The sequence below is a fragment of the Phyllostomus discolor genome, chromosome 7, assembly GCF_004126475.2.
Source record: "Phyllostomus discolor isolate MPI-MPIP mPhyDis1 chromosome 7, mPhyDis1.pri.v3, whole genome shotgun sequence".
In the NCBI taxonomy this organism is placed as follows: domain Eukaryota; kingdom Metazoa; phylum Chordata; class Mammalia; order Chiroptera; family Phyllostomidae; genus Phyllostomus; species Phyllostomus discolor.
In genome coordinates this window covers 133,082,897-133,109,417 of record NC_040909.2, presented here as the reverse complement: position 1 = coordinate 133,109,417, position 26,521 = coordinate 133,082,897, and the positions used below count along the sequence as shown (strand labels likewise).

At 51.3% G+C, this 26,521-nt stretch overlaps 1 protein-coding gene across 3 annotated transcripts in view; it reads left to right on the top strand.

Moving 5' to 3' along the window:
• ADCY8 (adenylate cyclase 8) overlaps positions 1-25,925 on the top strand; it is a 156,817-nt gene extending 130,892 nt beyond the window's left edge. For all 3 annotated transcript variants that reach the window (XM_036031429.1, XM_036031428.1, XM_028533875.2), the window contains 6 exons: positions 5,464-5,542; positions 11,062-11,220; positions 14,816-14,962; positions 20,240-20,332; positions 22,038-22,152; positions 25,370-25,925. In XM_036031429.1, coding sequence (XP_035887322.1) covers positions 5,464-5,542; positions 11,062-11,220; positions 14,816-14,962; positions 20,240-20,332; positions 22,038-22,152; positions 25,370-25,857 — 1,081 coding nt within the window. In that variant the 3' untranslated portion in view covers positions 25,858-25,925. The remainder of the gene's footprint in view (positions 1-5,463; positions 5,543-11,061; positions 11,221-14,815; positions 14,963-20,239; positions 20,333-22,037; positions 22,153-25,369) is intronic.
• The last annotated feature ends 596 nt before the right edge of the window (positions 25,926-26,521 follow it).

Genomic DNA, 26,521 nt, shown 5'->3' with positions numbered 1-26,521 from the left:
AGCCCTCTTCGATTCTTACTCATTTTCTGATGCACGCATATTATTTTTGTATCACTGCACTCATCTCCCCATGTTGTAAATATTCATTTTCTTGTCTTTCTCTTTCCTTGGAATAAGAGCTTTCGAGGGCCAGGACCACTGCTCATGTTCATGTTTTTGGCACTTGGTCGCGTAACTGACAGTGAAATATTTGTTGAGTGAAACATGAAAGGGATGAGTGGCTGAAAGAAGCATTAGCTCATCAGGAACCATATCTCACCACTCATTCACAGGCAGATAAGTGCAGTCTATCTACAACCCCTACGAGTTTTGCTCACCATTGCCCATAAGCCATAAGTTCCCCGTCCTATACATACAACTTTTTTATTTTTTAAATATATTTTATTGATTATGCTATTACATTCGTCCCATTCCCCCCCTTTACTCCCCTCCACCCTGCATCCCCTCCCACCCACATTCCCCCCCTTTAGTTCATGTCCATGTGTCATACTTTTAAGTTCTTTAGCTTCTACATTTCCCCTACTATTCTTACCCTCCCCCTGTCTATTTTCTACCTACCGTCTATGCTACTTATTCTCTGTACCTTTCCCTGCTCTCTCCTCCTCCCACTCCCCTCTGTACATACAGTTTGCCTTCAGACTTAAGTGTCATGCCATTGCTATGGGCTCTGCTGGGCACCCTACAGATATGAAGAAGAAGAAGACATTATTTCCACCTTCAAGGAGCCTTGGGGCCAGTGAGTGCGTGTAGGAGGACATGTTAGCTACTGGAAGAGCATCACTGAGATCTGGGCCAATAGCCAGCCTGCACCAGTCACTAGACCCGCCAACTGGAACCTCTCTCTCAGTGTTGGAGTATAAGTTTCTTCTTCACTGCCACAGGGCTAATCGTATCTTAATTGTTGATGTGACGGTTCAAGCAGGCGATGTCTGTAAAGTGTTCTCGGAGGTATGGCATCAAATCAGCACTAAGCAAGCACAGTCATTAGCATGGCCACAGAATAAAAGATAAATTCAGATCAACTGGTTTATGTTGGACTTCTTGAAGGAGGGGAAGGGGGAACTAATAGCTAGGCTAAACGTTTGGCATCAGATGCACAATGAACTTGGTGCCTGAGGTGTGAATTCTCATCCTGGCTCTGACACAAATCAGCTGTGAGGCCTGAGCAAGTGACTTCCCCTCTCCGGGCCTGGAACTCTCTCTATAAAGCTAAAGGCTTGCAAGGAATAGTATATTATGTATGGTCCACATAACACAGACTAGAATGGATTCATTAAACTCACATTATAAAGTATGAAATTATTACAGTATGAACTATACAATCCTAAATTTATAAACATAAACACATTTTTTGCAAAAAGGAAAAGGAAATGACATTTAATTGACCCCAAATTATTAATCATTGTTTTCCCTGGGTGGTAGCCTTACTGACAATTTTTACTTTTTATTTGTGAGTTTTTATTAGCTTTCTAACTCACTACAATTAGCATAAATATGTCTATAATGAGTTACACTCAAATTAAATACTACTGTAATTTTTATGAGAGATCCAATAAGAGCATCTCTAAAGATTGTCATAACCCTGAGAATTACATTATCCTACATGTGTTTTCACTTAACTATATTCTTTTCTATTAACATAGGGGGATGGTAGTAATAATTCAATTATTTTATTAATATGAATAAATTAGTTCAAACAGCCTTGGTTTTAAGTCTCTGCCACCCAATATCAAGCAAAGTATTACAATTTTCTACAGATTTCAGCCACTTGACTCTCTTTAGAAGTTCTTTAAGTAATCATGGAAGGTACAAAAAGTTCCTTATAAATTCAAATCGCAATTTTTTCCTGGATGTTCCTTGACCTGGCTGACTTACTAGGCATATTCTGCCATCTCTACTCAGGCTATCCTTTTTCCATCTGAAAGACATCAGGAAGACTCAAAGGCCATTCATAATATTCTTTTACTTTTCTTTTGATTTTGACCTAGTCATCTCTCTTTTTTTGTTCAACTGCTGCTTTCAGAAAGATTCAAGAGGAATTTCTGTTTCCTATTGAAACTATGGAAGTGATAAATTACCAGGCTTTAAAAAAGCCCACTGAATCACAAGGAAAAGGCAGTTAGAAGTACGAGACAGAGCAGGACTTTGGACCACATTCAGCAGGAACTAAACAAATGACATTTCCCATTCAAACTAAGCCATGTGAACCAGTAGGGTTTTTTTTCCAAAAGCCCCACCACCAGGAACAAGATCATGAACTGGGAGCTTTATGGGGTGGAGAGAGAGAGATGTACATACACCATGCTGAGTGCATTACCAAGATGTGCTCATTTTATCCTCCAGTTGTGGAGGTGAAGGCTTTTAGAGTCTTCACAATGGGCAATAAATTGAAGCTAAGAGATACAGAGTGGCTTGTCCAGGGTTAAACACCTGGTCAGGAACAGAGCTGAGACTGGAACCTGGGTATGCATGACTACAAAGCGTATGTCTTTAATCATTTTTCCAGGAGTCCCCAAACTTTAGGGTCAGAGAATTAAGTGGCATGGAGAAAAGAGTGGTACTAAAATATATCTATACACCCTCAAAATAAGCACTGTATGACTGTGAGTGAGTAAATGAAAGGAAGAAGAAAGAACAAAAGAAAGAGAAAGGAAAGGAAAGGAAAGGAAGAAAAGAAAAGAAAAGAAAAGAAAAGAAAAGAAAAGAAAAGAAAAGAAAAGGAAAGGAAAGAAAAGAAAACAAAAAAGAGAAATCCTAGTCCTAAGTGCAGGATGGCAATGTGGAGCTCAGCGTCCAACCCTCTGCACTTCAGCACTGACAGCAGTGGACAGCTCCAACAGAGCTGAGCACTTTGTCCTGCTGCCTGTGACCTCGAACTTGACATATGACATTTATCATCCCTACTCTGGAGGCTCGTCAACCACTAGCTAAGCAAGATATATGCCCTGTACCTATAGAGCCCATCCCATCTTTACCTCCCAAGGCTCGCCATTCTTGAAGACTAAGCTTTTGAGCCTTCCAGCCCAGGCTACATTCTCTTCCTGTGTATTCCCGTGGCAACAAGGATGTGTCCCTACTATGGAGTGTATCACGTTACAAAATTATCTGTCTGTTCGATTCTCTCTTTTTTTAGTGGGCTCTTTTTAGGGCAAAAACAATGTGCCTTCATTTCTGCATCCCAGTATGTGCCTGGCAAAGAGTAAATGCTCAATAATTATGTGCTTTGCTGGGGCTATAGAAGAGAAACACAATAATGAGTATCATCTATTAATAGCATCTGATCTCCAAGGGAAAGCAGATGGAGCTGGAAATTAATAAATCTGAATAACTCCCCAAGAGCGAGCATATTTCCACTCCTAAATCCCCATTGTACCTGGTAAACTGAACTGGTCCTGGCCCTGTATAAGCTGGGAGGGCCTTTTAGCATCAGGCTTGATGAGAAGCTGGGTCTGGAAGCTCGGTCACGCCCCCATTTCCCTGAGCCTCATGCCACTCCAGCTAGCCTCCAGAAAGAACAGGCGAGGGAAAGCTGGGGACTGCCTGGTGTAGCCGCATTAAACGCCCACTCCTCCCCCATCTAAATACTGCATCTCATCTATGATGGCCCGCTGTGTCCTTAAGCCACCCCAGAGTTCAGTTATTTTGAGTAAGCTCTGAGTTTCTGTGTGCTTGTGAACAGGAGGCAATAAAACAAGGGAGTGAGGTCACCTGGATTTCGTGATAAAAAAAATATTCCGGCAGCCATCTGAAAAACAGGGTGTAGACAGTGACATCAGAGGCCTGTAGGGAATCATGGCCGTGAAAGGAGAGATGGACAGCAGTGGCTGGAATGAGGATATAATTTGGTGGAAGACTGGGCAGGATTGGGATTTTGGAGGGGTGAGACCTAGCTCCTAGTCTGGCTTTCGTCTTTAGCTCAAGCACCTGGATGAACGGATGAGGGGACAGTTGCCTGGAATGGAGAAACCTGAGGGATAAAACGGGAGGTGATGGGAAGCAGGAGAGATGCTCTGTCTCAAGCAGTTGCATTTGGGGTTTTCTTCTCCAGGCAGGGGAAGCCCATAAGGGGGAACTGTTTATTCCCACACTCAAAGCCTGATGCTGCTTCTGCCCAGCCCTTTGCCTCCAGGCCTCGGCTGTCCTGAGAAAGGCAGGCTCCACGCGGGGCCACAGTGACAGTGAGGAAACATGCAGAATCAGCCCTGGCCTTCCTCTGAATTCCTTTGATGGCTGTAAGTCATATCAGCGTTCAAGTATATCCTGGCCGCTGACCATCTTCAGCTGCCTTCCAGCTCGGTCTTCTAGAGAGCCCAGGCCAGGCCAGGCCAGCGGCACGATGGCTTGTGCCCCCCTCCCCAAGGACTGTGATGGAGTGTGACAGGTTCACTCCAGCAGATGCCTCAGTGGGAACAAAGCCTTTACTAAAAGACACAAGAACTGAAGTGGGGGGGACCACAGTGCTCCGTCCATAGCACTAGTGTGAGAATTTCTAAAGTGACAGAGTTAAAAGTGTCCAGTTGATGGAATTGACAAAAGAATCTAAGCATGATTCTTATAGCACTCAGGACATGGACTGGCATGTAGCAAGAACTACGCACCTGTGTCTTAAACAGGAAAACTTGTAAGAAAAAAGAGGAGAGCCCTGTCTTTATACAGGTTTTAGTGACAAGAAAGTATAAGAGCCCTTTGAAATCTAGTAAAAGCATCCTGCAAATGGAAGATGTTTTTAAAGATTTTATTTATTTTAAAGAGAGGGGAATGGAGGGAGAAAGAGAAACATCAATGTGTGGTTGCCTCTCATGTGCCCCCTACCAGGGACCCGGCCTGCAACCCAGGCCTGTGCCCTGACTGGGAATCAAACCAGGGACCCTTTTAGTTTGCAGGCCGGCACTCAATCCACTGAGCCACACCAGCCAGGGCAAGAGATTTTTAAAATATTATTTTGTATGAGCTCCACATGTGCCACATAGTCATTAGACAATCACATACTTTATAAGGTGACCCCCCAATATTTCCAGCACCCACCTGGCACCGTACATAGTTATTAAAGCATTATTAACTCTATTCCCTGTGCCACACTTCACATCCCTGTGACTGTCCTGTAACTACCACTCTGTGCTTCTCAGTCCCTTCACCTTATCACCCAGCCCCCAACCCCCTTCCCTCTGGCAACCCTCAGTCTGTTCTCCGCATCTGTGAGAGAAGACATCATCATTAATGTGAGTGCACTAAGTGCTAGACTCTAAAGTCTTCCACCAGGTACGACCTGAGTGACCTCGCGCCCTTGGGGGTCAACTGATTTCCAAATTAGCCTAAGTGAAAACTCCCAGAGCCACCCCTATCCCATAGTGGGTGCTCAGAAACCTGCTTCTTTCTTTGTATCTCACTCTTTTCTGAACCTGTTTCCTAACAAGTGTCCTTAAGTCCCTCCGTGGTTGCCATTTGCATTTCTTCTTCCCACAGAGACTTCCTGGGGACCAAGGAGGCGTCGCTGCTGCTGATGGCCATGTTCCTCCTCGCTGTGTTCTACCATGGACAGCAGGTAATCTCACTGTGCGTGCTAACTGCCTTTGGTCACCTGGCATTTTCCGTTGCCACAAAACTGGCTCTTCTTTGTGGCAAATGACTATCAGCTGCTTGCAGCAAGTTGTGATTCTTACTTCATCAATTCCCAATGTAGACACCTTAATAAAAAACTAAGCTGGAGAAGATGATTTGGTAAACAATGTGGTTTTAACTCCCCTTAGGTATATGTCTTTCAAAGACATCATTATCCAAAAAAAAAAAAAGACTTTTCAATTTCTGCTCGAGGGAAACTAGGATCTCTCCCAACCCCGAGGCCTGGATAAAATGATTACTGTTGAAGTTGCGTGTGTAAACATTCAGTTGTCTGGATCTGGTGAGCGAGGGTTCTAATCCCGCCTCTGCCTCTCAGCAGCTTATGGCCTTGAGCAAGTAACTTATCTCCCTGGGCCTACATTTCCTCACTTCTAGAATAAGATAGGAGCACCTAAGGAGGGCTGTTTTAGAGAATCGTTTTTTCATTTTTGTGTTCAGCATTTTGCTCACTGCCTTCTGTAAGTATAGGAGGTGCTTCATGACAGATGTGTCCGAGGTAGATAAAGCACCTACCCCTGTGCCTCTGCGCTGCTAGGTTCGGGGTGGGCACTGTGGAGAGCACTGGACAAAACCCCATCCCTGGTCCCAAGTGTCCCAGCCCCCTGGAGGAGGGCAGACCCCAAATGACACCACAGGGGAATGTGTTGTGTGGGTCAGACTGTCCTCTGCATGGGGGCATCACACCAGGCTTCCCCCAGGACGTGCTGCCTGCTGTCCCCAGCAGGACTTCTCCGTGTGAACTGAGGCCACGAATGCCGTCATGCTCAGCACCCGGGGAGCTTTCTCTCCCTGGTGGGGCTGGACCCTGCCAGCTTCACCACTCTGTTCGGGATCCCTGTCCTTCTTTCTTCCGTCTGTGCACACTTCAAAAAAAAAAAGTAGCCAGAAAAGGAGAAAAACAAAACAGGAAGACTGTCAGCCAGAGCAGAAATAGAAACAGATCGCTGAGGAATCACCATGGAAACAGGGAGGTAACAAACCCTGAGAAACCAGGGATGAAAGAGTCCCAAACCCCAAGAACCTAGAGATGCAGATATAGAGTTGTCTGTAACAGAGACAGATGGTAAAATGCAGTCAGGGGGGAAAGGGAGTAATATAAAACTTGGCAAGAAAAGACCAGAGGGAAGGAGTTCATATACATCAAGTCCCTTCAAAGCGCCTCACACTTGACCTCTGTTGTCTCATTTAACCAAACTCCCACAACCCAGAATGTAGTTATAATCCATACTGTTTCACAGAAAGTAAGAAAGGAAGGCTACTCAGCTGGTGGGAGAACTAGAGCCCACGCCCAGCCTTGTGTCCCGAGCCCACCGTGTCCCCTCCCTTAACTGGAGAAAACAGCATTTTGCTCACTGAACCTGTTTCCTAACGAGGAACAGCCACGCCATGGCCAGGACTCCCCCCCTCCTGCAGTGTGACGCCAACTTGTTCTTCCATCTTTGCTGAATTCGTGGTGAAATGATAAGCCAGATGTCAAAGTCTGGCCACTTCCAGCCTTCCTGTATTTAGGTCTCTCGGGCTCGATGGGAGAGCTGGGGTCATGTCTTCCACGCCTTGATGGCTTCGAGTTACAGGGGACAACTCCTGAGGCTGACATGCCAACGACGAGCCGTTTGAGGGCTGTGCATGCGCACACTCCATCAGCCAGGTTTTGAACTGACCAGAGAGAAATCCTCAGGGGAAGCAGAGACAGAGCAAGTTCAAAGTGAGGTCCTCGCCCCCCGGGGAGAAGGATGTTCCTGTCTCCTCCACCACCTTATGGGATAACTGCATGACCTGTCAGCCCCCTCTCCTCAGTACCTTTCCTACATTGTGGGTTAACTTATTCCATTCTCCACTGGTCCTGGGAAAGCAGGTAACCTGACCAGGTGAAGAGTATGTACAAAGTAAGAATAGAGCAGTGCAGAGAGGGTCTGAGTGCCTAAGTGACACCTGATATTTTACTCTTTTATTTTTAACACTCAGAAGACTTTGAAATTACATACTCACACCCCAAAACCGCAGCAGTTACACGTATAGGCTCAGGGTAGGGTGGCTAATATTCGAACCCCGCCTGTGCCACTTAGTAGATAAGTGACTTTCAGTAACTCACTGAATTCTAAGTCTGTTTTCTTATCCATAAATAGGTATGATAAGAACAGTTTCCATGGGGCGGTTATAGTATTAAATGAGACTATAATTATAACACACGGATCCCAGTGCTTCGCACATAGAGTACGTGAGAACAAACCCCGGGGACAAACAGGGAAAGCATTATTATTATTATTATTATTATTATTATTATTATCATCCCTGTGGTCCCAAGGCAGGAGCGGAGACTCCAGTCACTTGCGGTCACAGAGCCAATAAGGCAAGCCAGACAGACACAGGTCCATTCTCTTCCCACCGTGTGCCGTTCGCTGCCTCTCTGTCCGAAGAGGCTTTCTGCAGACTCATAGCAATTCAGGTGCCATCTAGTCTCAGTGTCTGTCAGGGTCCTGTGCATCCGGATCAAGCCTGTCCATCCCTGGGTGAGCCCCTCGCACCCACCGGTTCCCCTTGGTGACTCAGAGGCCCTCAGCGTTCATTAATAATGCCCGTCAGAGCCTGGCACACAGCAGCCTCCTGGTGGGAGCGTCACAATGACACATTTCCAGAGCGACAGAGGCGGTTATGTAATAACTGACTAGTTGGGAATTTCATCTCTCACATACACGGATGGGCTAGGCCCAACACTTCCTGCCCCTCCAGGCCAGCGAATGTTCTGGATGTTGGGCAGGAGCACAGACAGTCACACGCCTCCCACCTCGGGGGCCTCATGCACTCTCAGCCCTGAGGTTCGGGCTTTGCCTCGGCGTCTCCATGTACCGCAGAGGAAGCCACACCTGGGGACAGAGACTACTGAGGTCATGCCTCCAGTCACTGACTCTCGGGTCGGATAAAGACAGGCACCAGGACTGTGCAGCTTGGAAAGACAGACCCCAGTCTTGGAACCCTATGTTCTTAAGTTCGAGTCCCAGCAATACACCTGGCAGAATGCAGGACTTCGAGAGACTCAAGCTCCCAGAACCGTCATTATTTTTACTTGTAAAATGGAAAGGACAGTAGTTATCTGGCAAGAGCTGGACGACAGCTGACTGGGGGCACATACAGAGCGTGGGGGTTAAGAGTCACAGCGTGGAGTCAGATGCTCTGAGTCGAGAGCCAGCCCTGTGGGTGAGAACTTGGGCAAATGGCTTCTGAGTCTTTCAACATAACCCCATAGATTCCGGTAATCTCCTTGCTTTCTGGTGGGAACAGATGTTCCCAGCTTGTGTACAGGCTTCCCTAAATTCGTTGTCTGCTCTGCAAGGAGCGTGAGGTGATTTCGGCAGGAACTGGAATTTGGAAACCCCACTCTGGACACGGGGAGTGCTCACTGCTGTGAGGCGTTCGCCGTTTCTCGGCCTTGACTGCAGTGGGCAGAGCCGGGAAGTCTGCACGCAGGTCCCGAGTTCACAGGGACACCTCGTGTCCTGGTCAGGACCACATGCCTGTGGCTCAGCCTCATCAGGCTCACGTGGGCGTCTCCTGTGTCCCTCCCCCGAGTTCCAGTTCTCAGTGACACCAACACGCATGCTCATTGGTCCTACCCTATATGCACACACAACGGTCTAAGAAGAATAATGCAAATACCACCGCCTGCAGTAGGACTGCTGGAAACAGTTTTAGGATTCCCTGTGAGCTCCTTTCCTCTTCAGAGTACTTCCCTCTACGAATGTGTCATCGGATCACTGGGCCAGAAGGAATCCGGAATAGTTCCTCACCGTGTGGCCATCCACACAGGCCCATTTGCTCATTTCTGTTTGTTTTTACAGAGTTCTGAAGATCTACTTAGTTTTATAATTAAGTGAACTATTTCCACGAGTCCAAAGTGTAAACCAACATGTCATTTTAAAAGTCTGAATTCTATCCCTTTTCCTCCACCTTATTCCCTCCCTTCTTCATCTCATTGGTAATGATTTTTACTGGTTTTCTACTTTTTTTTTTATACTTCAGTCTTCCAATGAATGAAATTACATGCTCACACACACACACACACACACACGTATGGAGAGAGAGGGGGCGGAGACAGAGGGCGATGTAGCTGTCTCCCTCCCTTAGATCAGTGGCGGCACACCGTACGTGCTTTTGTGCACCTTGGAGACAGCCCCTCAAAGTACAGAGAAATATTCTTCGCTTCCTTTTATAACCGCACACAATAGTCCATTCAACCAACAAAATGAACACTTGGGTTGTTCCCAGCTTTTGCTATTACACACCCTCATGAATAGGTAACCTTCCACCCCTGTCTTTTCACACTTTTGCCATCCACTGAGACTTTCAAGCAAGACAAAGAAAAGAAACGAGCTGGATTTTTTTAAGCCCTTGAACTCGGGGCATCCAACCGAGTATTTAACAGCAGGGCATACAGTTCATCTCAACAGTTACGGACATCCTCAAAGCTGGGGTGAATGTGTGAGCCTCTTCAGAAAGGGACTTGTTCACTTGTCAGTGCAAAGGGAAGCTAGGGCGAGAGGGAACGAAGGTGCATGAGGACCCGCTACGAGCCACGGGCTTTACTGTAACATCCTATGTGATTCCTGTCCCCACCTTGCGTGGTCAGTGGTGTTCACTGCAACTTTGGAGATGAGAGACGTGAGATGAAGTCACTGGCCCAGGTTACAGTGTTTGAAGTGGGACCAGGGAGCTAAGCCATATTTGTCTCACAACTAAATCCACAATCATTCCATTTTTAGCTCATTCATGCACTTCACTTCTGCCTAGTGATTGCAAGTTCACACGCTAGAGCTGGACTCCGGAGTTACGCCCACATCCCGACTTCCCCACTAACTAGTACGTGACTTTGGCCAACTTACTTCACCAGGCTGGCTTTCGTTTTCTCATCTGTAAAACACAGATTGAGCATAATAATTCCTACTAGGGTTTTTATATGAATGAAAGGAGTAAACATATGTATATTATTTAGAACAATGTCTGGAATAATAATAAGCACCATCTAAGCATTAGCTGGCTGGATTAGCATTAACTTCTTTGTTGAGGCAATAAATGTTGATTGAACGCCTGCCCTGTGCCAAGCACGCGGCCACATGGTAAGGATATAATGTTGAGCTGGGGAGAGGACCTCTGACCTCACGGCACCTGCAAACTGGTAGAAGACGTGACCGTCATCTGCTAGTCACACGAACTATTATAAGTTACAGGGGCCATAACGCTAGGAAGGGGGATACAAAGCTCTGTGAAGTCTGACCATCCTTTGCTCTCTCTGTGTCTGGCAGAACGCCTCCCAAAATGCTCGGATGAGGCTGTTTTGTCTGCAAAGTGTCCCCGAGCAGCTCTCCCCACCTGCCGCACAAGTGCCTGGAGCCTGTCCCCTGACAGTCTGTCTACCTGTCTCTTCTCTTTCTCTCACCTGAACCGCAGCTGGAGTACACCGCCCGCCTGGACTTCCTCTGGCGAGTCCAGGCCAAAGAGGAAATCAACGAGATGAAGGAGCTGAGGGAGCACAACGAGAACATGCTCCGGAACATCCTGCCCAGCCACGTGGCCCGCCATTTCCTGGAGAAGGACCGAGACAACGAGGTGAGCCCGGGCTCGTGTGGTCCGTGAAAAGGCGGGGCAGCGGGCGCCAGTGCGCCGGCCACACTGATCCCAAGCTCGATGGGAGGACCCCTCTGTCCTCCTGTGAGCACGTGACAGTGGAGGCCATGCTGACCGCTTGGCGGTGCCAGGCCCGCTGACTGCCCCGTCCTGGGAAACTGACGCACAGCCTCCCGGAGAACACAGGGAGAAAGCTGGGGGTGACGAGGACACAGCTGCAGAAGTGGGCAGGGGCCAGGTGGGGAAGGGACCCCAGTGCCCTCTCCACAGGTGCCAATGTGGTGATGTGGAGTCGGCCTTGAAGGGAAGTTCAGTTGTGCATGGCTGGCTGGCGGGCTGATACCTGGCCAAGTGCCACCTTTGGCCTTTGACCACAAAAGGACAACTTTGTCTGAGAAAAGTAGACTAAAATTTTCAGGGATCTGAGTCACAGCATTCAACAAACATTTATAAGGTGCAGGCGACAAATGATATAATAGATGTCATAGGAGAACCATGCGAGGTCCTGGGATACTCCTGGTGAATCAGACTGAGAAAGACTTCCCATCACCCAACTGACACTGCAGTGGTGGCAGAGAGACGACAACTGGGCACAGAAAGTGCTTCATGTCGTGACTGGCGCTCCAACGGGCAGGCCAAGATCACTGGCATTCCAACAGCGAACCAAGAAGACAGAGTCCTTGCTGGTAGGAAGCCTGAGTTTTCATGGGAAGGCAGACACTAAGGTGAATAAATACACAGTGTAGTGCCCAGTGGTGATAAGTTCCATGGGAGCAGAAGAAGCCAAATAAGGGCCTAGAGTCTGCGGAAAGGGGTGGCATTTGCATGGAGGAGGGGGGCGCTTCTCTCTCCTAAGAGGTGGCATTTGAGCAGAGACCTGCAGGTCATGAAAGGATCCTAGCAAGGTCAACAGGTCTCAGACCCTGTTTCTCCCTGCAGAGAGGGCTTATCCTCATACAAGAAGCACAGGACTTGGAACCAGACAGGCCTGGGCAGGGGAAGGGCCAGGCCGAAGTCCCTGCGCAGGGAGGGCTGGGTGAGCTCATGTGTTCCAAATCCTCTACAAAGCCCGAGCCTGTACACCCAACCAGAAAAGGATGACAATACGACAATAATAGCTTTTCTATATTCGTTGGCCCCTCCCCAGTTCACAGTATTTTTATCTTCTTGGAGCCCCAAATAGCAAGAAACAGATGGCACACTCGAAGCGCTTGGTCAGAGCCAGCGGAATGACGGGCTCTCTCTGACGGTGCAGGCAGGTGGCTGGAGCTCTTTGGCGTGCGCCTCCAAACCCCTCGCACGCTTCTCCCTGCTTGCTTGGGCGGTGGGGGCTGACCTGCCTGGGCTACGTCATTGAACCTGAATGCCCTTTGGCACCCAGTTCGTATTTTGAAGCTCTAACCCCAATACTGGAGGATACAACTGTATTTAGAGACAGTATCCTTAAAGAGAAAACTGGGTTAAAATTAGACCACCAGGTGGGTCCTAATCCAATATGGCTGGCGTCCCTACAAGAAAAGGAAATTCAGATGCAGATGCACACAGAGAAGAAAACCAGGTGAAGACACAAGGAAAAGGCGGCCATCTACAAGCCAGGAAGAGAGGCCTCAGAAGGAGCCAACCCTGTGAACACCTTGATCTTGGACTTCTAGTCTCCAGAATTATGAGAAAATAAATTTCTGTTTTTAAACCACCCAGTTTGTGGCATTTTGCTGCAGAAGTCTGAGAAAACTAATACAAAAGTTAATAAACAGACTTTTTTTTTTTTTTGCTAAATCATAGCTATTTGGAGGATGCAGGTCTATGAGTTGGCTTTTGGGATTCCCTGGCCCATAAAGCAGAGTCAAGTTCCTCCTGTGGTATCACCCCACTGTTCAAGGCCAAGGTGAAGGGCCACACCTTAGAGCTGTGCCTTGGCTGCAATCTGTGGGCCTCGCTTCCAACCAAACCCAATCCAGCCAGTCACCACCTGCCTGTGCTTTGTTGGGCAAAAGCTGGTGAGGGCATCCATTCATGTCATTCTTGCCATCAGAGGGTATTGAGACTAGAGACGTGTAGTCAGTCTTGTACCCCTCAAAGCTCACTGGCACTGCCAGGTGGGACATGCCTTTCAGCAGGACGAGGCTGGGGCCAGGGAACCTATTGCTGGTGAAGGAGGAAAACGGGAAGGGTCTGATAAAAAGCAATGGTGAGAGGGTTAGAAAAAATAGTTAGGAAACAAGAAGAACCCCAGCAGTATTTGAGTCTGGATATGATGGGGAAGAGGGAATAAAGAATGACCCGGAGCCTCTAACGTCGACGATTTGGCAACACGGATGCCACACACCCAGTTGGGGGATGAAGGAGCAGGAGCTGGTTCGGGTGCAGAGAAGATGGGTTCAGGCACAGCCCTGGGGAACTGGGGGGGTGCGAGGGCAACCTGGCAGGAGACACGGAGTCTGGAGCCCAAGGAGAGCTGACCGAGATGAGGATTTAGAGACTGGTATACGTGCATGTTGGTGAAAGGCTGGGAGCGAGCAAGACGGCCCAGGGAAGCGTGTAACACTGAACCGTGTAGTGAGCCAAGGACAGAACCATGGCAATCACTGACGTTTAAGGTGGAAGATAGGCATAAAAGAAAAAACCATGGAAGGGGCCAGACACAGGGAAAACCACTGTCATGTCCCTAAAGCACAGAAAGTCAAGAGACCGAGGATCTCGGGAGAGACCCTTACACCAGCCAGTCTGCGCAGGGGTCCGGGGAGGTGTGAGCTGATCCTTGCGTGGCGACTTTTCCACTTTGGCTGGTAGTCGGACCTATTCCAGAGCCATGTTGCCTCCACCTGACATGTGACTAAGCACTGACAGGATGGGGCCAGGCCGTGGAGGAACCAGTTTGGGGAATTTGGACAAAGACGAAGAGAGACTGGTTGGTAGTCACAGGTGTCTTCAGGATCCAGGCCACACTGTTCTTTTTCTTCTAGGAGACACTTAGACGAGGTGGGGGGATTTTGGAGGAGGAAGGAGAGAGGGGAGAGGGAAGGAGGAGGGAAGGAGGGAAGGGAAGGGAAGGGAAGGGAAGGATCACTGGGAAAAAAATTACAAGGGGTCAAGAGGTCAGGCACAAGTGTTGACCTTCAGCAGAAGGAAAAATATGTTGTCTGGAGTTGAAGCAGAAGGATAAAAATAAGTGTGAATGTAGACAAATGCCTGAGTGTTGGAACGCCAGGAGCCACAGCTGTCTCAGTGAGGTAAGAGACTAGAGCACCTACCGAGAGGAATCGAGTGAGGGTCACGTGCAGGGGCACGGTGAGGGTTAGGCCGTTAAGGACAACGGGAGAGGCAGCTGAGGCCAAGAGGACGGGTGGTCAGGACTCTGAGCCCGGCTGAGGCTGAGACCGTGACCTTTCACAGTCCCAGTCTGCAGGGTGATGACACTGATCACAGCGCTGATGTGACAAGGTCGGAGCCCCCGCGCCCTGCCCTGTCCGTGGGCAGCTGTGCTGGGGCGCAGGTGCCTGTTTGTGCAGCGAGCACCCGTGCGGAACCTCCCCTCTGATGGCTCTTCCCGGCTCCCTGTGTGTGTCCGTCCGTCCAGGAGCTGTATTCGCAGTCCTACGACGCCGTTGGCGTGATGTTCGCCTCCATCCCGGGGTTTGCGGACTTCTACTCTCAGACTGAGATGAATAACCAGGGAGTGGAATGCCTGCGCCTGCTCAATGAGATCATTGCCGACTTCGATGAGGTAAGCCAAAGTCGCGGCACCTGGCAGTCACAAATGGCCGCCGCAGTTGTCAGAGCATTATATTATGTGTTGGAGCAGGGACCATTTTTCACACTTACGGAATTCCAGACTGCATTACAAACACAGACGGGTGATATCTAATCTAGTTATCACAATTACCTCATGAGGTAAATGCTGTTATTTCTCCCTTGGGGGGTCAAGAGCACAAGCCTCAGAGGTTCGTAACTTAACCCAACGTCACACAACTAGCAAATGGCAAGACCGGGACTTGATTGGGGGCCCCTGCTACTCAGGCGATAGCGTCACAGAGACCAGGCGCTGATGGGGACATTTCTCCATCTGCTTAAAGTACCAAAGATAAAGCCATCAATTAGCATTTGGTCAGAGACCTAAACACAAGGACGGACATGCTCTGGACAGTACTGTCTTCTTCCAGCCTGAATGAATCGAATGGACACATAACATGGGGGTGGGGGGTTCTCATGCTGCACTTTGTTACTTCTCCAGCCTCACTTGCCACTACACGCCACCAGCCCGCCGTCCAGCACCGCCCAGCTACCGATAAGCCATCGAGCCCACCTGGCTACTCCACACACAGCTCTTCCTGCCCAGAAACTACTCCATCCTCACCATACCATCCTTTCTCCGAGACTCCACGGCAGTGGGAACCCTAATAGTCCTTTAACTGCCCATCCAAACACCATCTCCACTGGTGACACCTCTTCTCATTCCCTCTGGCCAGTAAATATTATCACTCCTTTTTCAATGAAAAACATATACTCCATAACACCTCCCGCCACAGAGCCTGAAACCCTCCATTGTACAGATCTTCTGCCCCCACTAACCACTTAGGTCTGGGGCAGAGACGCATCAAATTAACTCCTACAGGCGTTGACCACATGTTGCCATTTTCCATATTCCGCATGTGCCCGTTATTTATCCCTCACACCAAACCCACAGGACAGGAATGATTAGCCTTCATTCTAGAGACAAGAAAGACTGAGGTTCAGAAGCACCGAGAGTGTCCAGAGTCACATGCCACCAGGATGGGACGGCCGACACCGGGACCCAGGCCCGCCCTGCCGTGGGGCTGTTGGTCACCGTGTCGCACTGTTTCTCGCTGAAGTGGCATTTCATGGTTCTGGTTTTGTGGTCATAAACTAAACGATGGCCCTCTCAGTTGCCCTGGGGACAAGGGGCGGGGGGCCCAGATAAGTGACAACACAATCCCTTCCTGCTGTCTGTGGCTCACAACACCAGGGAGAGACGGGGCGACTCGGAGTCGTCTGGCCCCGAGGATGCAGTGGCCCGAGGTCCCTCCACACAGCTCCCTGCGGTGTGGGGAGTGGAGAGCGATCCTGTGGCGACGACCCCTCCAGCCCCACCCTCCACGCCAGGCCATGAGCTCACGGAGACAGAAACCACATTCTTTTGGACCCTGGGCCGTCCCCGGGGCTAGCATTGTGCCTAGGACATAAGACAGGCTTATAACAGATGCTTTATTAATTCATTACACAATGGGGGAGAGAAGGCAGCTGGGAAATCATGAGGTGTTGATGGACTAGCATGGACCAAAACATATTCTCAAAAAAAAAAAAAAAAAAAAAAGAAGCTCCATTAAAAACAATCTGACTGAAGGCTGAAATAGTAGGCTTTTTATTTATTTTAAATTCTATAGCACCCTGTCTCCCAAAACTGCCTGCTCTCGTATTTTTAAATGGTTATAAATAAATTTGAACTGAATGCGCATCTCGGTGCCCCAAATTGTAAACACCCTGGAGTCTTCCAAAACAACTGAGACAAAGGACAGCGCCCCTAGCGGTAGAGATGGGTGTTTGCAGAGGGAAGTTGGCAAGGCTAAGAGAGAGGGAATTGGTCCGGGAGGCTGTTGTCTTCGGAACAGGTGCTTTGGAAGAGGGGCAGAGGAACAGGGGAGGAAGCAGAAGAGAAAGGACAGAGGAGGAGGAAGAGGGGAGAGAGTGTCATCAATCAGGAAAAACATTCCCTGGCTTGCCAACCCCGAGCACTGTCAGCTCTCCTTGGGTCAGCCAGACATGCCTTCATTCTTTGGGTCGAGAGCAGCCCGCTAGGTTCGGCCCTGGCTAAGCTCCAGCCAGACGCCCTGGTGCTCACGTTAATAGCGACGCTGCTGTTCTTGCTGACACAATTACTGCAGGACCTGAGAGCGAGCATACGAAAGTCTGTTTGGCTCAGGAGAAAGCAGGACATTGCACGGAGCACATGCTCCAAGGCTGGGCTTGTAATGAGGCTGGGTTTGCAATAATGCCGGGTCGCTCGCCCCACATGCCCCGCCCCTGCGAAGGATTAAGAGTCCTCCCACATCTCCCCACTCCCTGCAGACTAGTGAAAGAATGAAGGGGTGGGTTGGGAACGCATGCATTATGCCCACAAACGCTTTTAGCTGTATAGTATCTAAGTTTGCTGCATGGATATTCAATGAAATAACGGAGACTCCTGCTGCCTCCTAATCGATTTCAGAAGAGAAGGCAGCGTCGCCTGGGCCTGAAGTGGGCCCTCAGCCAGGAAGCTCTGACCCGAAAGGAAGAGCAAAGAGACGCCTCCCCACAGGAGGCTGGGAAAATGCAGTTGTGAGGATGCGGAGGAGGTGGGCAGGTGAAGGCGAGCCCAGATCTCGGAGCTGAAATATTAACAGCTGATGCGGACCCTGGCTCGTGGGATCCACGTCATTATAGATGAAGATGAGATATTCAGACTACCGAATCCAGTGGAGGAAAAGGGACCGCATGGCTTTTCTCTCAAGGGGAGCAAAATCCTTGGCCCATGTTCCAATGGACTTTTGTCTTCCTGGGCACATTACTAGAAGGTCCTCTTTAACTATGCACAGGCTTGCTTTAGGGGTTACCTTATACAGAAAACAAAGGGGAGGTTGCTGGTAATCACATCCCAGAAAAGGGATATTTGCAAATGAAAAGGCAAAAGTAGTTGAACCGGTTACACTCATCCTTGGAAGGTTTAGCATGGTTTTTAGGAAGTTGCTTTGCAGTAAATGTCCTCAATTCAGGGTGAGCGAGTTTTAGCAAAAAGCAAGACTCATAGCAGCACATTGCAGGCCTGATTCCCCATGGGAGAACCTATCCGTGGGCGTGGGTCCTGTGCATCTCCCAGTGGGAGCTGGGCCCACGCCACACAGAGCGGCCTCCCACAAACAGCCAGAGCTCTGCTCAGAAACCTGCTCAGAGGGGTCGGAGGGCACGTGCCAGGCGTGAACGCACGCAGGCTGGGGACGGGCAGGCTGCTCCAGCCACTTCCTGCCCTGGCTGCACTCTGCAGGCTCTCAGCCAGGGCAGAGCACAGAGCAGCAGCCCCTCTGCAGCTCAGGAAACAACAACCAATGAACAAAGGCTGCCTCAGCCGTGAGCCAAGCTGCGTGCTTGCACACACAGACGCACACTTCCACAAACACACACCCAACAAGGCAAATCGCAAAAGCACCTGCTTGTGTTTTCCATGTTTCCCAGAACAGTTTCTCTGGCGCTGGACTCTTGCAAGCTTCTTAGCACCTGCTTAATTCTGAGAGGATGCCTGCAGCAAAATGGTCTGTAGCCGGGGTCCCCAACCCCCGGGGCTGCAGGACAAGACCAGAGCTCACCTGGGCTCCACTGCCACCCACCCCCTGCCGTCTCCCACAAAACTGGTCCCGGGTGCCAAAAAGGTGGGGGACACCGGTCTACAGACAACCTGCTGCATCCTCCCCACCTGTCTGCCCACCCCCAGGATGGCATGCACCCCCAAGCAGGTTACAATCTTAAAGAGAGGCAAAGAGTTAGAGAACCAGATGTCACATCTAAATAGCTGCCGACAACAGGAAACAAAAGGCCCGGATTTGGACTTGGGGGCAGGAGGTCTAAGTCTTGAGCGTGGCTCCTGCACTCAGGGAAGGTTTGTGGACATGTGACCTATGCCATGGAGACAGGGGGACAGACAGTACCTGGCTACCTCTGAGGGTGGCGCCGACGGGCCTCAGCCAGAGTAGAGGTGGGTTGTGAGGTTCCATCCAGAACTGGAAAAATGGAGATACTGTGGATGGAGACAGCAGGTGGGTCAACAAGGCCACGGGCATAGTTTCAGGAATGGCCAATTAGAGACGCCTGGTCGACCTGTGGTGGGGGTGTGGCTTAGCAATCGCGTGCACGAGTCTGGAGGGCGAGGAGGACACACACAGCTGGGAGTCCTCAGAGAAGAGACGGAGTGGAAAGGCACGAGACCTCACGAGCGCTCCAGGGAGGGAGGCGAGGTGGATCCTGAGCCCCTCAGTGGCGTCTGCCCCAGGTGCCTGCGCCTCCCTCTTGGGATGCCCTTTTCCTCCTCTCCCAGCTTCTGCCAACTCATGCGTTGGTTTCCACTTCACTGGCATCTCTCCACTCCTCTCCTTTGCTAGTTTGTTCTTCCCTCCCTTATCTTACAAGGTCGGTGGCCCCAGGAATGGGGCATGATGTTTAGTTTTGGATGAACTGGTCAGTGAGACCCCACTGGGGCAACAGTTGAGGAAAGACCTGGGGGGAGGGGTGGGGTGAGCAGTCCTCCTCTGAGGGAAGACTATCCCAAAACGGGAGCAGCAGGTGCAAAGGTCCTGAGGCAGAGGCAGGTCTGGATAGCTGGGATCGGCAAGGAGGTCAGTGTGGCTGGAGCAGAGTGAGCAGAGGCAACAGGGCACGGGAGGCCCAGCCAATCACAGAGGAGACTCTGACTTTGACCCTGAGTGGAATGGGTAGCCACAGAGGGGTCTGCACAGAGCAGGGACATGGCCTGACTTGCACCCGACTGGGATGTCTCTAGCTGCCGTGCTGGGCATGTGCGGCGAGGGCAGCAGCTGGTACGTTACCGCGACACAGTAACAAGGTATACGCTAACAGTGGCTCAGACCCGGGTGCTGGCGGGGAGGGATTCCAAGTACATGTTAAAAATAAGGCCAAAAAAAGACGCGCTGACGGATTGCACACCACCTGTGACTTCTTTGATACATAAGGTAGCTTAAGTATTTTGAAGATTCATGGAGATAGAGCTTTCCTCAAAGAGTATCTGGTCACACCCATCTCGGCGTCTGGCACTTAGCAGGTGCTCAGTAAACACACGCTGATTCTCTGAACACGTGGTTCTCAGAGAGAAACGCGACCACCCCACGGAGGTCGCACCAGCCAGAGCCGTCTTTAACGTGAGCCCAGGGCTCTCTCCAGGAGCCCCTGGCCGTGGGGAGAGCACACACCGGGACTAACTCCACTGCCCGGTCTGTTTCAGCTGCTCGGCGAGGACCGGTTTCAAGACATCGAAAAGATCAAGACCATTGGCAGCACCTACATGGCGGTCTCAGGTCTGTCACCTGAAAAACAGGTAAAGGACCTCTTTGGACACAACCTACGGCAGGGCCCTCGCCGTTGTCACACTGCTGAAGGTAGTAAGGCCACCATCCCCGGGAGGCCTAGGGATGGTCAGGGAGAAAATCTGACGAACTGGATATTCTGGCCACGTGGTGTCCGCTGCTCTTGGGGCAGGTAGAGGCCACTGGAGGAGCCGATGCTTCTCTACGATGAAGAAGGCTCCAGGCTCCATTCTGAACCCCACTGTCCACTTGATGAACAAGAGCAGGGCCAAGAAGCACCCTATTATGATACACTTGTGGGTGTTACTAAACCCCCAACCCTCACCTGTTTCCTTATGCTTGCTTTTGTTTTCTCCTCCAAAATTAATAGGTAATAATAATAATAATAATAAGAGCTCCTGCTCTTTTGAGAGCTGCCTGTGTGCCAGGCCCGAATGTGAAGTGGGAAGGAGAACACACACCTTCCGGGGTTAGTGGGTGAATCGCCCGAGATGAGGCCGTGCTCCCCACGCAGAGCCTTGCCCCTGCGTAGGTCCTCAGTCGGTGTTACACGGTCACGAGCCCAAGTTACTGGGAAGAAGGGATCCCGATCCCTTCTTCTCACCCCTCCTTTTACTTTCTTTCCAACTGAAAGCCTGGACATATTGTAAGAGTCACTGTCTGGCGAGAAACCCATGCTAGGAACTGGGTGCCTACGCACAAGCCCCTGTGGCAGGGGTCCCCAAGGGACATGTCACCTGCAGGCCAAACCACCCAGCCACCTGGTTTCGTAAATCAAATGTTATTGGGACACAGCCGCACTCGTTGCGTGTACTTTGTCACCGGCTCCTTTCCAGCCCCAATACAAAGGCGGCGTTGAGCAGCATGCCTGAAATGTGGCCCACAACGTCTAAAATAGGTGCTCCCTGGTCCTTGACCGCACCTGTTTGCCAGCCTCCACCGTGCGAGGGCGGCGTCTTTCACACACGATCCCGTCCCCTCCCTGTAGGCGGGGCAAGGGGCTCGTCCCCACTTTATAGACGAGAAAGCTGAGGTTCACGGAGGCTGCTCTGCCCTTCCTTCCCAAAAAGGAGCCTGCTGAGCAAAGCGCTTCAAAGGAAAATACACGGTTCCTAGATTGGAAACACTACACGCATGCACATAGGATCATGTGTACACGCACCAACACTACACATGTGTACACAGGAGTGCACACGTGCACCAGCACATGTATGTACACAGGAGTGCATGTGCATGCACCATATACACATGTACATATGGGTATGTATGCACAGTGCACACATGCAGATAGCACAAGTACACACTACATGTATACACGGGGGCATGTGTATACATATCAACACTGTGCACTGGAGCACATGCATGCACGTGGACATGCCTACACATGCTACAAATGTGTGCACAGGAGCACGTGTACACACACGGACGCACACACACCAGTGAACACGGTCAGGAATTCAGGACCCATCGCCTGGACAGACAGGGTAGGTGTGGGAAAGGATCGTGATGATCCACGCGTGTCTGACCCTCTGAAACCAACCTCCCATCTCCCATCAGTGTTTCTGCACACTGATGGCTCCAATGTACAGGGAGCCACACACCTGGCTAGTTCCTTCTAAGGGATGGGCGGGTGGGCTCAGGACACAGAGCGGGCCCTGCTACCCACGTGTCGCCGTGTGCCGCAGAGCCTGAGCTCCTCTCCCACGTCTGCCGCAGCAATGCGAAGACAAGTGGGGACACCTGTGCGCGCTGGCCGACTTCTCCCTCGCCCTGACCGAGAGCATCCAGGAGATCAACAAGCACTCGTTCAACAACTTCGAGCTCCGGATCGGTGAGTAGTGGCGGGAGGGGAGGCAGGCAGAGGCCCCCCCGGGGGCTGCCCAGCCTTGTACCGCCAGGCCCCCCTAGCCCTGGGCATCGAGCCTGGGGAGCTCTTTCCTGCAGAATGCGGCAGGCCGCGTGTGACCTCGCCAAGGACAGGGCCAGGGTCAGCTCAGGCCTCCCTGGCTGCCTCGCTCGGAAGGCCAGGGAAAGGCACTGGCCTGTGTGCAGAAATACGAAGCAAACGCTTGACCGCAGCGACCTCTCCTCCCACCTCCGCGCCCAGCACCCACCCACACCAGGCCCTGCTGAGAGAGGTGGCTGACTCACCAGTCGTTCCACTCTGGCTCCTGCGTCCCCCAGGCTGGCAGTCGGACAGGGGCGGGCGGAGAGCCTGCGGCACTTCTCGGGGCCACGCAGCTCGCCCTCCCCTTGCATTTGGAGACGCCCGTGTGCAAAGGGGCAACACAGCGGTCGTCGGAGCAACGTGAATAACCACCCTTCATAACTTGTAGAACGAGCCAATTTCTTCGGCATCTCTGCGGAGCCTCGAGGGCCCCCTGAGGTGCTAGGAGGCCCCTGCTCCAGTCCACATTCTCGTTTTCCAAGTGCGCAGACTCAGCCCCGTAGAAGGGGCGGACCTGGCTGAACGTCACGCGGCCAGGAAGTAGCCCCGGCGGAAGCTCCTGGATTCCCTGAGACTCGCGACCCTCTGGCTGCCAGGGCGCAATCCAGCGCAGGCTTTGCTGCGTCCTCCTGTTCGGCGCCCTCTGGCGGGTGGCCGTTTTACTGTGTTTGGTTCTCCCTTATCAGCTCTCAAGAAAAAAAAAAAACAGGTCAAAAAATACCAATATCCGACTTGTCAGATCTAAGGAATGCCGTGTGCCTTTGTTCATTGGACTAAGAGAAATATCTGAAGTTTTGATCGATGGATGGGATATTCCAGACTCATCCCTACACCGGCCACTGACTTTGCGTGTCCTTTTTGAAGTCACTGATGACCAAGGGGAAGTAGGGATGCAGAGCAGAGCCCTAGCCCCGGACAAGAGGATGTTCTGCATAAACCCAGGACGCATTGCCAGGGCCAGGGCCACCCCTCAGTGGGATCTGTCCCATTGCCGCGGGCATCGTTCGGGGTTAGAAAATTCCTTTCCCAGCTGGACCGGGCATCTCGGCTGATGCTGTGGGTCGGCCGTGGCCTGCCCTGTGCGTCTGGGTGAATCGTCGACACACTGCGTGTCGGTGTCCTGCATGGAAACCGGGCATTATCATCAGCTTCATCGCAGTCACGTGACGAGCAGGTGGACAATGGCTATAAAAGCGCTCTGCAAACGGGGGATCCCCATGCATCCTGCAAGGTCTGCCTCTCCAACTGCACAGCCGACTGCAGCTTACACGTGCTGCACACATGTCTGGGGGAGGAGGTGTCTTGCTCTTCATTCTGCCTGGAAAGATCGGACCCAGACAGCTGCGAGGCCTGTGCTGTCGGTCTCCACAGATCCCTGCTCAGAAAGGCCTTTCCTCACCACCGCCCTGCAGAATGCGCCCCATATTTCTCTACCCCTTTAACCTGATGGGGTTCTCTTTAGAGACTTTAACATTCATCGATAGTATAGTATTTGTTATTACTTCTCGTCTCTCCCCCACAGAAGGTAAGCTCCAGGAGAGCCAGGGCCGTCTTTTTCTTCCCCATCAGACCCCCGGCGTCCGGAACAGCTCGATACACAGCAGGGGCCTAGTCACTGTCTGCCGAATGAGCCAGATGTCCTATTTGAAGGAGACCTACATGCCCACTGATATGTTGAGTGAAATGCAATCATTCCTGGAAGAGAAGCTTGTGTTTCCTTGAGCAGGAGGCACTGATACAGTCTTAAAAAGCACGTGCCACATAGACTATGGGATTGGGAGAAAAGAAGAGAGAGAGAGGAGGGGACAAAGGCACAAGGCGGGGGGGAACGGCGAGCAGCTAGGGGGCTCTCACAGCTCAGCGTGGATGCAGAGTGAAGGTCAGGATGAGGGTGCTGGAGGGTAAGGCTGGCTGCGATGGCTGGGTCTGAGAAGCCCTCCGCTTCGAGGCTGAGGACCATGCGTTATCCCATGGGCAAGAGGCGCCGTGGCAGGTGTTGGAGTGGGTGGTACCTTGATCAGATGGGCATCAAAGAGTCCCCCCCCCCCGACCCACGGCCACCTGCTCCAGCAGCGGTGTGGAGGTGACGATCACAGGAGGTCAAGGAGCAGGCAGGGAGGCCCGTTAGGAGGCTTGTCACCGTGGCTCAAGGGCGTGACCCCCAGGACCTGGACTAAGCAGAGGAGGAAGAGGGCTGCCCCAACTCTCAGCTGGGTCCCAGCAGAGGCAGGAGGAGGCCCCGGCGTCCCATGAGCTGAGCTGCGTCAGCATCCGCGTGGGAATACTCACTCTTTTCTCTTGGGCACCCACTGGTGGTTGGGTGATGCGGACACCGGCTCATGGGGTCTGCCACAGTGTGGATGGGAGAGAGACATTCACACGGACTGTCGTGCCTGTGGAGGAAAAGGGTGGCAGCTTCGCTCTCAGGAGCCACGGCCTCCACCATGACAGGCCTTTATTTCTATCTCTCACCCATTACAGGATGGACCTCACTTACTATGCACAGGTTCGCTTTAGGTGGTTACCTTTTGCAGAAAAACAAAGGAGCCAATGCCGCTAATCACATCCCAGAAGAAGGATATTTGCAAATGAAAAGGCAAAAGTGGTTGAACCGATTGCACTCCATACTGGGGAGTTTTAGCTGGGATTTTAGGAAGTTACTTTGCAGTAAATGCCCTCAATTCACAGTGAGGGAGTTTCCACAAAAGCAAGACTCAAAGCGGCCTAGGTACATTGCAGGCCTGATTCCCCACGGGAGAACCTATCTGTGGGCCTGGGTCCTGTGCATCTCCGAGTGGGAGCTGGGCCCACGCCACGCAGAACGGTCTCCTACAGTCAGGCATCACACCCATGGCTTTGCCTATATTATCTCATTTCCTCTTCCTTTTACCATTTCGACTTTACCGATGCAGAGGTAAGGCCCAAATCAGTGAAATAAGTGACTGGGTCACGTATCTAACAAGCAACGGAGGCAGGACCAGGATCCTGGGTTTTCTGCCCAGAAATCACACCCTTCACGATCACTGCCCCAGGCAAGGGTGCAGCCACTTTGGAGCTGTCCCCCCTCCCCTCACCTCTGGTTTCTTTGGTTCCCCCCCAGGCATCAGCCACGGTTCCGTGGTGGCCGGCGTCATCGGCGCTAAGAAACCGCAGTACGACATCTGGGGCAAAACCGTGAACCTGGCCAGTCGCATGGACAGCACCGGCGTCAGCGGCAGGATCCAAGTCCCAGAGGAGACCTATCTCATCCTGAAGGACCAGGGCTTCGCCTTTGACTACCGAGGGGAGATCTACGTGAAGGGCATCAGCGAGCAGGAAGGGAAAATCAAAACGTACTTTCTCCTGGGCAGGGTGCAACCCAACCCGTTCATCTTGCCCCCGAGGAGGCTGCCGGGGCAGTACTCCCTGGCCGCCGTCGTGCTGGGCCTCGTGCAGTCCCTCAACAGGCAAAGGCAGAAGCAGCTCCTCAACGAGAACAACAACACGGGCATCATCAAGGGCCACTACAACCGGCGGACTTTGCTGACCCCCGGCGGGTCGGAGCCCGGAACCCAAGCCGAGGGCGCCGACAAGTCCGATTTGCCATAAACGCGCTTTCTTTGTGTTCCTTTTTTTTGTATTTCTTTTATATATAAAATAAATATACTAATAAAAAATGTTTAATTTTTTTTAAAACAAGGATGGTTTCATTGGTCTTTAGAAACTCATTCCCTGTCCCTGGCATCTGTAGCATCTGTATTCCGGAACCACGGGGTCCTCGGACACTCTGGCGCCCGGGCCAAATGGCGCCTCCAGGGGAGCGTGTTGCTCCCCGATCAGCGGTGAGCTCTGAACAGCTGAACCCGATCTTTTATGGATGAGCTCCCAGCGGGCTGGGTGCCCTGTGCCTGTTTGAATTATTCATTGCCTATCGGCCACACACTTCCCGCCACCATCCTGGCCCTCCCACCCTGGGAATGTCATGGTGCCATTTTTTTGAGAGGACTTTCAAAGCATTTGGAGTGGACTCCATGCACCTGTCTTTACCTTTTAGAAAACAGACGGTGTGACTCAAGTGCCGTCAGTTTCTGTTGGGAAATAATTTCGAATACAGTCTTTCACAGCACACTGGCCCCTAAGTTGACATTGTCGTAACAACAATGGCAATAAGAGCTGACTTTTTCGGAGTGCTGTGCAGACTGCAGCGTCCACTTCCAAACCCGGTTTCAGCTGGACTTCTTGACAGCTCTCGGGGGAGGTATCATCCTCCCAA